The 13,315-nt window shown below is 37.6% G+C and overlaps 1 protein-coding gene across 1 annotated transcript in view; it reads right to left on the bottom strand.

The window, feature by feature from the left end:
- Window positions 1–1,992: 1,992 nt before the first annotated feature.
- The window catches only part of LOC149190959 (histone-binding protein MSI1-like), a 235,767-nt gene continuing 224,444 nt past the window's right edge, over window positions 1,993–13,315 (bottom strand). The window contains exon 6 of the mRNA XM_089412317.1: window positions 1,993–2,492. Within this exon, the coding sequence (XP_089268443.1) occupies window positions 2,294–2,492 (199 nt within the window). The 3' untranslated portion in view covers window positions 1,993–2,293. The remainder of the gene's footprint in view (window positions 2,493–13,315) is intronic.

A 13,315-nucleotide genomic window follows, 5' to 3' on the forward strand; every position in this document is an offset into this window, starting at 1 on the left:
TCAAATATTCATGCAAGAAGTATAAGCAATAATCAAAACAATAAATCTACTATCACAGAGAAATGACATAAGTTTAAAAGGTATTTATCTTTAATGAGAGATGATCAGCTCCCTCTTGAACCAGCCATCAAGAGTTAGTATTATCCATTATCCATGTAACAATGTTTCCTCTTAATATTTCCATCGACTTCATCAACAATCGGGCCTAATTGAAACTAGCCCAAGTAGGATTACACTAAATCTATCACAAGTGCTAGAACAACTTCTCACTTAACATGCTAGGGTTTCAAAACTGCAAAACACAAGCCATTATCTTATCCCAGAGTTTCTTCCAAACCCTAACCTCATGATATCCATCAAACCCTAATAACCAAATTGTCTAGGGTTTCCTTCAAATCCTAGCATTCTTTTAGGTCTCCTCCATCTTCTCTTGCTTCCATCACAAGTGTTTTCTTAGGGATGATCTCAATGACTTTTTTTTAATGCATCTTTGATACCATGTTAATTTTTCTTAGGGCTATATTGTTCTTTGCTTTAGATAATTGCATTTCATCATTTACATATTTAATTCACCCCACAGCATCATAACGTTATTCATCAACATATGCAATTATATAGAAAAAACAATATCATCATCAATGCAGCGAAACATAAAGGAACAATAGAATAAAAGCATACATACATAGAAACACCATGATTGGTCGAAGACCAGAGCGAAACCCCACAAGGGAAAAACCCTTTAAAATTAGTCTTCTTGTTCAATTGTCATTGAATGTTTCAGCAAAGAGAGAGTATAATAATCCATATCTTCAAACACAAAACTATCTAGTGAAATCAACTAAATAACATCCAAGAGATGAACCCAACAATGCTAATAATCAAAAACCTTGATTCAGAAGCATGCAATCAACTGTCAATATATGTGGTCAACTATTGAATTTTGTGGTCAATTGATGAAATAAAACCCTATTTTCCAGCCGCACAGAGAGTGTGTACATGCATGCAATTGAAACCCTCCAACCGCACGGATAAGCCTGTGTGCCTGCGGTTGCAACCGAAAATTCCATGTGGCAACCCTACAGTGGCAAATCAAAACCCTAGATCTTACGTGTGAGCTTCGGACCCTACAATTTTGGACCTATACGAACCAATCTTTGTGAACCACTTCAAACCTGTGCGAGCCAAATCAAAGAAAGAAGAATGATGATGATGATGTCCAAATGAGGGTCACTTGACTTGTATTTATAGCCATCCATGGGTGTCCAATTTCCTTTTGGGTCAACCTGCCCTTTTTGTGCACGTGGGTTTCCATATTAAAATATATTTTTCCTTAACCAAATTAATTTTTTCCAAGGGCTAGGAGGGGTCTTTCTTGACGAGGAAGAATGTCCAAAGGTGGGAATTTATCCCTGAACTGCCAAAAATTAACACAATTCTCCTTGATGCCCTCAGGGTTAGGCTTTGCTAATAAGCCGGCGAGAAGAGATCCCTTCGGTTGGATCTGCCTGAATATTTCTCCGAAAACAAAAACAAAAGAAAGAGAGAAGCTAAAAGATAGTTACGAGAAACATTGAAAAAAAAAGACCTGCAATTCAACAACCTGACCTGACTACTGTTATATATATATGACATGTTAATAAACTGTATTATGAAACATGGTCCATTCAAAAGAAATTTAAGAGCATGCAATATGCTCCCCGGATATTATATACAAAGCAATGTGAGGCAACAGAACATTTTAAAGAATTTAGGTGTGGCAACCGAAACAGTTGATTATATCAAGACAAACCAATGGAAATAACGAAAGCCAAGCAGAAATAATGAACAGAAATATCATCAGAAAAACAGCAGCATTTTGTGATAGTTGCTTATAACAGCCAGACCCAAGATATTGTCTCCTGTAAAACAATTTATTGTTTCTAGCATGGTAGCAAATCCAAGCTACAAACATGGAAATTTGCAAAAATACCTAACACACTGGTTTTCGAAGCATAATTTCAAATGGTATTTGCTTATATAATGCCAGCCTTGATGAACAAAGCAAATTTCCAGTCTGTTTCATACTTTTATAAATACATTGACCTTATATACTGAAATCTGCCTTATACTTCATCCGGACAGAAAATAGAGAATCATCGGAGATAAAGATTGAGATTAATTGTTCTTCAATACAAAAATGAATTACAATGCATTATCCACATTGTTCCTCTATTTCACTTTTCACACACCCACAGAAGGATAGGAAATTTTCTCCACAAAACCAACGATAGTAGGTAGGAATTATGAAATTTCTTCAAAGCATATCCTCATCGTCATGGTAAATATTTTCTGCCATCTGCCAAATCTGCAAAATGTTATCTTCTGCTACACTAGCAATTACCCGATCATCATTCAGATTCCATGAGAAATCCGATATCTTGCTAGTGTGCCCTCCATGAACAAAAAGCACCTCAGGTGGCCCATCTTCCTCATCTTCTGGTGTTTCACCAATTCTGCAAGACAATAAACAGAAGGATATTTTTGCAATATAAGTTGCAAAACCGAGCAGGCACCCAACCTCTAAGTTAAGCCTTGGGAATGAAACAAGATAAAATGCCAAATGAGAACGATTTGCAAATTTCGGGAAAACATTAAGGTCTTGTTTGAGGTGAAATTTATGAATAGCTATTTACAGAGTTCCGACTCAAGACATAAAACTGCAACATAAAAATACATAGACATGTTAAGAAAAGAAATTTATAACATAATCTTAAGGAAATTTCTCCACAGCAAACCAACGATAGTAGGTAGAAACTATGAAATTTCTTCAAAGCATATCCTCATCGTCATGGTAAATATTTTCTGCTATCTTGTCCCTTTATATTTTTTTCTCGGCACTCACATCATTATTCAAAAACCTTCTTTTAATCTTGAGGATGGGCAGTATCTGCCCGAAACAAAACGTCGGACGTTTCACCTACTTGCACAGTTCAACTCCCAAATTCTATCTACAAAAAGTTATAATTTAATTAATTATTATGATTTTTTTAATCTTTAACATGTGAGATGTATCATGAATCAAGTGTCTTGATGTTTATCATGGATTGATGCTTATTGGCATTTACCAGCCATTTAATTTATATAACTGTGCTAGTTATTTTAGCAGTTGACATTCCAAATTCTGCATATTGGATTTCTTGTTATCAGATAAGCCCCAAAACATTGGAACATGGGACATGCAGATACAAGTATCTAACATGCGACACGTCGATCCCCAAAACAGGGCACAAGGGACACACAATATATTTATATTCAACTGGAATTATTTCGAATGTTTGGAAGGAATGATTGTTATCCTCCTCACCTAGGTTCAATTTCTGCAAGTGACATGATTAGCTCATATCAAGTATATTGTTGTAATGGCTTCGAACCTTGTTGTTGAATGACCTTAAACCCCGATGAATAGCTTACCCTTGCTTATATATATATTACAAATACAAAAATAAAATATGGACACAGATTCAAAAATATTAGAAATCAGAATATTTACAAAATATTGATATATTGATACAACTAATTACTACATTCAATGATGATCCCACACAAAATATTAAAATGTGTGATACTCATCCTTTTAGTGAACAGCACAGTACAATTTAAAAGGGAATTTAAAAGTGTAATACTCATCCAGTAACAACGTTATTCACGCCATCAAAGAAGGGAATTTAAAGGTGTCTAATACTTATGTAGCAACAACATTATACAAATTATCAATGCGTAGCAGTTGAAAAACTAGCAACAGCACCATTTACTGTGCAGAAGTAATCCAGCGATAAAAACTAACCTTTGGTGGAGGAAGGTTACTACATGATGTATAGGCACGGGATCATAGTTTCTAGACTTTGAATGTTGATATTATCAGACACATAAATAATTTATCAAGGATGCAAACTTGGCATTTAAACATGAATCATGGCCAATAAACAAACCGAAGCTAAGAAACTCTAGAATATGCAGAAATATAAACAAACCAAAGTTTCCAGACGTTCAGAAGAATAATGATTGGAAGAGGTTATTGAGTATAACATAATACAGGGTTGTCAAGCCTAACCAGATTGCTTTTCACGCTGGGACCAAGCTCATCTTCTCAAGTGACACAACTTTAAAGGAACCCTTCTAAAGGTCACAATTAGCAACAAACAACAAAATTTTAAAGAGCCCAAACCCCATAATAAGCTGTAATCAACAGAGCAAAAGATCTTTCCTTCAAAAAAGCACTCGCTCAATTCAGACCTTGGATTCTTATTGTTTTCTAGTTTTCTGAATTTTCAAACTAACCAGGTTGCTTTTCACGCTGGGACCAAGCTCATCATCTCAAGTGACACATCTCTAAAGGAACCCTTCTAAAGGTCACAACTAGCAACTAACAACAAGAATTTTAAAGAGCTCAAACTTCATAATAAGCTGTAATCAACAGAGCAAAAGATCTTTCCTACAAAAAGGCACTCGCTCATTTCAGACCTTGGATTCTTATCGTTTTCTACTTTTCTGAATTTTCAAACTAATATATCAAATGATTGTTAAAAACTTGTCAAGGCTCAAAACAATCCTAGTCTTCGCTAAAAAGATGAGAATTAAAAAAATTTAATTTTCCTTTTTCGCATACTGGTGTCCAACATGTCGGGACACTGCTAGGATGTGTCCTAGCATGTCACATGCCTAACGCACATGATATGGACATGCAGGCACTGGGGTGCATGCCCTATCCCTTAATCTGAATCTAATCAGCTAATTTTCAGCAGGCATGCAAGTTGTTTGTGACACTACTATTTTTGGCAATTGGAGCAACAGGGATCACATGGTAAATCAAACGACATATTCTAGTTCTTTGGAAGCCCACATATTGAATAAGCCTATTGTCATCTACATACCTAAGTGCTATATTTAGCAGTGCCTATTTTTAGACATGTTATTTATAGCAATGTTTTAAAACTCCGACTCGGGTTCGGAACCGGCCGAGGATCGACTCCAACTTGGTATCGACTCAGCCGGTTTGATTTCAATGACTCAGTCATTGTAATAAATACATTAAATATTTATTTTTCTATGAAAAAACATAATTTTGAAGATTTTCATGTTTCCAAACACAAAGCATTAGAATATAGAGAGAAGACAACATATGATCAAAGTAGGCTCATGAATATATCCATTATATCAAAATGGCACCTAGTGCATTGTCCAATACATACATGATATAGAGATCAAAACAAAAACACATAACGAATGAGACTCTAAATGATCTCTACAACAAAAGTAAACTGCAAAACTGTTAAAATTGGCAACTAGGGCCAAACTCCATGTGGATCATCTTATTTATGGCAGCTGATATTTTTCTTCAATTCCTCTCTCCAAGAGGTGTAGGATTGAACTAAAGATCATTCAATTCCAACATGTATTTATGGAGATATGAATTTATTTGTATTATTTGACAATTTGTCAAGGTTGGCCAGCAAGCAAATTACCCGCAGCTTAACCTCAACATTGCACTTAAATAGAGGAGACCTCAAGTCATTTGTTACACACATCTCTCATGATCTCTCTCCACTCGTGTGGGTTTGGTGGCAAGAGAGGTCAAGAAGAATCTCTCATGATCTCTCTCCACTCATTTGGGTTTGGTGGCAAGAGAGGTCAAAAAGAAGATCTAGCTGCAGTCCTAAAGAAGGAGATCTAGCCGCAGTCCTAGAGAGGAGATCTAGTCGCAGTCCTAGTGAGAAGATCTAGCCCTAGCCGCAGATCTAAAAGGAGCCATAGCCACAGTCTCAAGAAAGCCCTAGCCGCAGTCTAGAGAGACCTATCCGCAGCAAAAGAAAGCCCTAGCTGCAGTCAAAGGGAAGGCTCCAATACGCTGTCAAGAGGAGCTCTAACCCGCAGTTAAGGGAGGCCCTAATTCCGTAGCAAGGAGACCCTAATACGCAGCAAAAGAAGAGCCCTAGCCACAGAAAAAGAGAGGCCTAATCCATTGTCATAAGGAGGCCCTTAACTGCAGTCAAGAAGAGCCCAGCCACAGCAAGAAAAGGTCATAACAGATCTGTTTAGATTGGTTGTCTTAGGGTAAGACTGGAAGCCGAGTTTGTTGGGCAGTAGGCCGAGTTTAGGAGAAGGCAAGACATTGTTGTTTAGGTGATTGTTTGGGCCTGTTGTAGGAGACCGCAGTCACAGCTAGTTGCTTTGCTAGGTTGCAAGCCATAGCAAGCAGCTAAGGTTGTTCCAAGGCAGCGTTGAGATGTACAATGCTTGCAAGAGGCAGCATGGCATAAGGGAAGACTCTCCTAGGTGGACTGCAGCTCTAGGAGGGTTAGTTTGCTGACAGCGTAGAGGGTTAAGGGCTACATATTGTGCCCTAACCAGATTTGCAAGAGCAGCAAGAAAACAGTGGAGGACAACAGCATTTTGTGAAGGAGTGTTGGGTCAATGTGTTGACTGGATTGAATCGTGATTGCAGCAACCTATTGCTGCCATGTGGAGGATCTTCCAAGCAGCAAGAAGGATGCATTGAGCTTATTGTTAAAGGCCGATGTTGGATGGGTTTGACCAAGCCACTTAGTGGAAGATTTCTATCTTGTTTTACCATCATTGACTTCTTTGGTCAAGGCCTTATCTGCTACAGTTATTAAATATCAGTTTTATATATTTGTATTATCTCTCTCTGCTGAAATATTGAAGAATATAAGAAGATTTGATCAAGGGTTTCCCCACATTGGGGTTTGTCCTTGGCTGGTGCCACATCTTGTGTCCTCTTGTCTTGGCTTGTCTTCTACTATTTATGTTTATGTTCTATCTGCATTTTACTATCACGCTGATGTGATTGCTAATCTGGAAATTGATATTGGGCTAATAAGAAAAATTGAAGTAAATTGCTCTTAAGCATAGAACATACCAGAAATTAACAAAAACATCACTAGTCACTAGTACTACTGGCTACTGCTAGAGCCAACATCATCTGGCTTAGACTCTGAATCGGAGTCAGACAAGGAAACCCATGGCTCCTCCTCCTCCTCATCACCATCTCCAACTGCAATTGTAGAAGTAGTAGCACTAGCAGGCGCAGCAGCTGCACGTTGAGATAGACGAGATATGCCCTTTTGTTGTGCCTGAGTAGAGGAAGTGTCTGCAACTGGAGGACTTGGGCTTGGGCTTGGTACAAGTGGATCTACATTCAACTAAACATTATGTTCAACTAATGCCTCCGTCTGTAAATCCAAATCAAGACCAATATCCTCATCAGAATCAAACTCTGCTCGATGACTCTCCACTACCCAATTTGATGTTGGATCAATAATTTCCAACACAACGGGATCTGTATTAGGTCTTTTATTCAACAATTAGTTGTGTCTTAGCCGGAGGTTCTATGGGACATAGACTAGATCATTTAACCGTTTTTGTTCCAAACGGTTTCTCTTCTTCGTGTGAATCCTCTCAAAGACAGACCAATTGCGCTCACACCCAATAGCACTGCAAGTTTGACTCAAAATATGGATTGCAAACTTCTGCAATTGAGGACAATGGCTACCAAATGCCTCCCACCATTGTGCTGCAAAAAAAATAGTTGTGTAATGAGTTAGCTCAACAAATTATATCCAACTTTCAAATTATAAACAATTTAACAAAATAAGAATTTGAAAATTGAAATTGTTTGTTTACCTGGCTCATCTGCTTCCCTTGCAATCCTTGCTAGGTTTTTGCCAAAGGTACCTGTGGCTCTGCTGAAACAAGTGATCTGTCAGTGTATCTCCAACTGATCACTCTCCTTAGGGACCATGCGGTCAATGCAGTTAATCAATCCATCTCTAACCTCCCCAGTCAAAGCTTTTGCCTCCAAAGCTTTATAATGATACCTTGGGTTTAGGAAAAACCCAACTACATGTATAGGGCAATGGAGTTGATTGTTCCATCTTTGATCAATGATTTCCCAAATGGGCCCATACTTAGCCACTCTATCCTTGTATGTTGTCTTTATTTGCTCCTTTGCTTGATCCATAGCCTCATAAATGAAGCCCATAACCAATCTTTCTCCATCCACCAACCGCAACACCTTAACCAGTGGCTCAGCAACCTTCACAATCTTTGCTGCCTTTTTCCAAAATATTTCTTCATTAACTTTCTTTCTCACATCTTTGCCATCCTGTTTACAAGACCATTGACATTCATTCCATTCATCACTGGAAAACACCCTTTGCAAGTTTCTATGTTGGGAAAGCATAGATTGCAATGTCAAAAAGTGAGTTGCAAATCTAGTGATGGCAGGCCTAATAGTATCCCTGCCCATGTGTGTTTCCTCATCAGGTTCAAAATCCATGAGTGATTGTAGATATATTTTGATATGCTTTTGGCATGCTCTATGGTGTTCTTGACCAAATCTATCTTGCCAATATCCTCAAGCATGAGGTCTATGCAATGTGCAGCACATGGGGTCCATAAGATGGTTTTGTGTTTTTCCTCAACATTTTACCAACAAGAACATAGTTAGAGGCATTATCTATGATGATTTGAACAACATTAGCCACCCCCACCTCTTCAACAACCTCATCCAAAATCTAAAACAACAAGTGTGCATATTTCACCCTATCAAATGCATCAACTGATTTTAGAAACACGGTTCCCTATAGGCAAAAGATAAGAAAGTTTATGATGGTACCATTTCTTTGATCAGTCCATCCATCTGACATGATGGTAAATCTTGTTTTTTCCCATGAGATTTTGAAATCTTTCAAATATTCATCAATGGAAAAAACTTATTTTTGCAAAAGAGATCCCCTTAACTCATGCATAGTAGGGCCTTTGAAGACCTTTCCAGCAGCAAATATGGCATCAAACATAGGTTCATAATATGGTGAACGAGTAGCATTGAAGGGGATATCAACATCATACCACCATCTAGCTATGTAATCACAGGGATTTTCTCTCAATTCTTTCTTCCAATGGTCATCTAAAGTGGGTTGCATTTGACCTCTATTAGCTTGAGGACCATGTGCACTATCAGAGGGAGAGGAGGGTGTGAAATAACTTTTGATATCACCCTTATTTTTCATTTTACCCTTACCCTTTTCTTGAATAGACTCCAAAGAGGGAGGAACATAGAGAAAGGGGTTGGATGCATCAGTGCAAGGGATAGATGAAGAGCCCTCATAATCAAAGTTGGGGTTGGCAGCCATCATGTGTTTTATACTCCTCTTCCTCCCAATTTCAGCTTCTATTTCTTTTTTTCTAGCTTTTTATTCCTCAAACTCCTTAAAATTTATCTATCAACTCTTTCCTAATCTCCCCAAATTGTTCTATTGGTGCTTCACATGGAGTAATTTGGCCTCTCACACCAACCAAGTGTCGTTTCAACCTATGAATTCCCCCTCCATCTCCCTTAATTTTTTTATGTAAAAAATTGTAATGCATTTGATTATCAATCATCTCAGCATATGCCCAAGCAACATCTTTCATTCTAGGAGTCGTTTTCTAATATTTGGACTTGGAAATGAAAGGAAAAAAATCTGAAAATGAAAACAAACAAAAAACAACGCTTCAATGTTCATTTCTTTTACAAAAATTACTCTTTTCAATTTCCAGATTTGCAAAAAAAAAACAAGAAAAGACAGATTTTAGAAGTGAAAAAAAAATACCTCTAGGCTCTAGCCTCCTCAATGCTGCTCCAATGGCTGCCCAAAAAGCTCTTCACTGCTCCAATGATTTCCCAAGAAACTCCTCACTGCTGCTCCAAAACCCAACACCACAACTCTTCACAAATTCCTCACAAATGCTCACACAAATCCAATGAGATAGTTGTGAGAAAATGTGAGGGGTTGGGTAGCTTTTATAGGCTTGGGAGAGGTTAAAAGGACATACAAAACCCTAAAACCAAAATTAAACCTAATTTCAAGTCTGTTTCCCTCACTTTTTGGGTCGCGGCTTGGGTTTCACTAGTTCAACCGAGCTAATTCGGGCTCGACCAAGCCAACTGGTTTGTTACCGAGTCGACCGGTTTGTTACTGAACCAGTCGAGTTGGTGATCGGCTCGACCAGTTCGGTAACAAAGCGGACTTTTGCCTATTTTTTGTATCAAGTCAGCCTGGGCAAGGGTCCGGCTCGGTCGATTCCAAGTCGGCTCAGTCGTTTTGTAAAACACTGATTTATAGTGAGTGTTGCCAAGGATGTCAATTTGGCATTGTGAGCAAGTTCCTATTTTTTAGGAGACAACTTGGCATTTGGAGGATCCTATTTTTAGGAGGGGTCACTGAGATTTTAAGCACACTTGTTTTTAGGTCGTGATGTGGTACTTACACTGTAGTTACACAGTAATGATTGGTGAGATGTTGCCATGTGTTGGAGTGTGAGGAAAACATCATTTTCGTATTTATAATTTGATGAGAATGGGGATATTGACATGTGTCTTGGTGTGGATAAAGACAAATAATTAATAAAGTTAATAATATTGTTGTCAGAGATATATTTGGAAAAGATTCCATCTTATCCATGCGAGGGATAGTTCAAGTGGAGATTATTTATGGCAAAGGAATTAACTCTTATCAATGTTGCAAACATCATGTTCACGAAAGTATTACCAAGGCACTGAAAAAAGAGAATATCAGTGAAATTAAAAAAATACAAGAATATTCATTTTTTTAATATTTAAAGCAACAATATCAAATAGATGGATTTCCAAATAAATATGAAAACATAACTTATATATAAGAAGTATAAGTTGTCTGGTGCTACATCACACATCAACATTGAATCATGTCTTGACTCATCCTCAAAATATCAACAAAAAGTATAACAAATGTATCTCATTGTCATGAGTCGTCTAAAATGAAATTAGATAAATAAACTAGTGATTTCTCTACCCCTTTTACAAGCAAAGATAATGGCTTCATAAATGGCTTTTCTTCTAGAGGAAGAAGGTCCTAGGGCTAGTGTTGGACTTTGACATCCTCTAGAAGAAGAAGCAAGAGGTAGATTTTGAGGTCCTTATTGGTGCTACTACTAAATCTAACTTGTTCTTTCAAAGTCCATGAAGGTGGTGTTGTTGGCTCACTCCCAGTCCCAGTAGTCACCTCCACTCCCTCCTCCTTCGCATCCTCTACCTCTCTCTCCCCTGCTACCCCCTCTAATGCCTCCTCTAACCAATTAAGGATCAATTCCGTGACAAACCTCTCAATCTCAACCCTCCATGTAGTAGTAGTGTCAATCCCATCCAATGACATGGAATCCATGTTAGGTGATTTCCAAAGTTGCTTCACCCATAATCAAAGATTGTAGTAGACGTAGACAATGTCAATAAGGTGCTAGGATTTGAACTTGTATGAGGGTCATGAATCATAAATTAATAATTATAATACATAATTTAGAGGGTGTAAGGGCATAAATAATAATTATAATTTATAATGAACTCAAAATTTAATTTGAAAATTTTCATCCTTTTGCACTTCTTAGTGTGTATTTTTTTAAAAACACTCTAATTGTGGTTGCATCTAAAGGAGCTACATCTCTAACTAAGCACCACCCAAATGGAAAGTTTTTGTAGATTGTGTACTCTTGCGCTATTGCTTGTCCACCAAGAACCTACAACAATAAGTGATACATAAGAAAAAACATTGAAACTTCAAAGTTGAAAAAAATATGAACAGACAATGAAATTTGAAATAAAGTGGAGATTACGTAGCATTTTGGTCTTTTTGTCCTAGATAGCCATGTCAAAGCCAATTGTTCCACCTTGCATCATATATATCTCCATTTATTTAGAAATTTATACATGTTCTTGCAGAGATAATATTGTTGCCACACAATCTAACATGGCCCTAAGGAAGGGAAAACCTAAGGGACAACTACTAGATTAAGTGACAACAATGGGGCGATGACCCAATGTCACCTCAATCAAGGTCCCCTGCTCTTTACGGACTTTCACCAATGGGAGGAGTCTCAATAGGAAGGGAAAAACTTCCAATGAATTGATCAATGATTTAGGTACGATGTGATTCCACAAAGCCCATTCAAGGAGAGACACAACAATGGCTCAATGCTTCAGGGAAGCTAAATGCTCTCCAAGAAAGGCCTAGGAAGAAATCAAGACTTAGGGTTTGAGATTTATGATTATAATAGGTATTCCTAAGATCAAGACTCCAAGTGATGGGATAGGACCTCTCAAAGAAGCTCAATGTGATGTTTTAACCAGTGTTGTTAAAATCCCGATAAAATCGCGATTTTTTCAAAAAATCGCGATTTTATCCATAACCCGATCAAATAGCGATTTTTATCCATAAAAATCGCCATCAAAAAATCGGGATTTTTTCGAAAAAATCGGGATTTTTTGTGAAAAAATACCTACTGGCGCGGGCAGCGGGCTTTTATATGCAAAAATCGATTTTTTTATTTATTCATTTGGCTGTCCGCGCGGAGGACATCAGTGAAAGCAGTGACATTTTCTCGCAAGAGGGGCAGAGGAAATCAATAGGATTAGAGTCTTAGACTTTCATTTTATTGTATATGACATTATGACATGATGAGATACATTATCATATTTTTTGTTGATATTTTGAGGCTGAGTTGGGACTCAGGACTTACTATTCAGGACATGATTCAATGTTATGTGTGATTTTAGCGCTAGAAATGATATTCAACATCTTATATATTAGTTTTTTTATCATATTTATGTGTCAATGTATTTATTTTATGTTGTAGATGGTTTAGATATTAAAAAAATTGAAAAAAAATGAAAAAAAATGAATATTTTTGTGCCAAACGATTTTTTCCCGATTTTTTCCGCTTTTTTCCCGATTTTTACGATTTTTTCCGCTTTTTTCCCGGCGCCGAATAAATCCCGATCGCGATTTTAACAACATTGGTTTTAACACTTCCAAGGGGTTCTTCACTTCCTTTGAGAGACCTAGGAAAGACTTGCGCTAGACCTAGGGTTTTATGAATAATCATGGGAAGAAATACTTCCAAGGTACTCACTAGGTCAAGGCAAGGGAGGAGAAAGGGTTTCTTATGATTTATTCCAATGAATACTAAGCTCATACAACCCTCAAAGAAGTCCCCAAGGTGAGAGAGAAAGACCTAGGTTTTCCCTCTTAGAGTAGCACCTAGGGCAAGAGATTTTATGGATGAAACTCAGGCAGATGCCGGCCAAACTTGGAGCATAGGTAGCCCAGACCCTACTAATCTTAATGTTTGGACTCTTGGATTCCTGAATAATCACCTCCCTAACATTTCATTGCAAGCCCTAGATTTCTGCATAGATAGCCTGCATAATGCATAATGCTCCAAATGAAGGCTTTGATGATGGTGC

Source organism: Pinus tabuliformis, chromosome 3_1 (genome assembly GCF_031772625.1).
Source record: "Pinus tabuliformis cultivar Carrire ecotype Pingquan chromosome 3_1, CPIR1, whole genome shotgun sequence".
Taxonomy (NCBI): Eukaryota; Viridiplantae; Streptophyta; class Pinopsida; order Pinales; family Pinaceae; genus Pinus; species Pinus tabuliformis.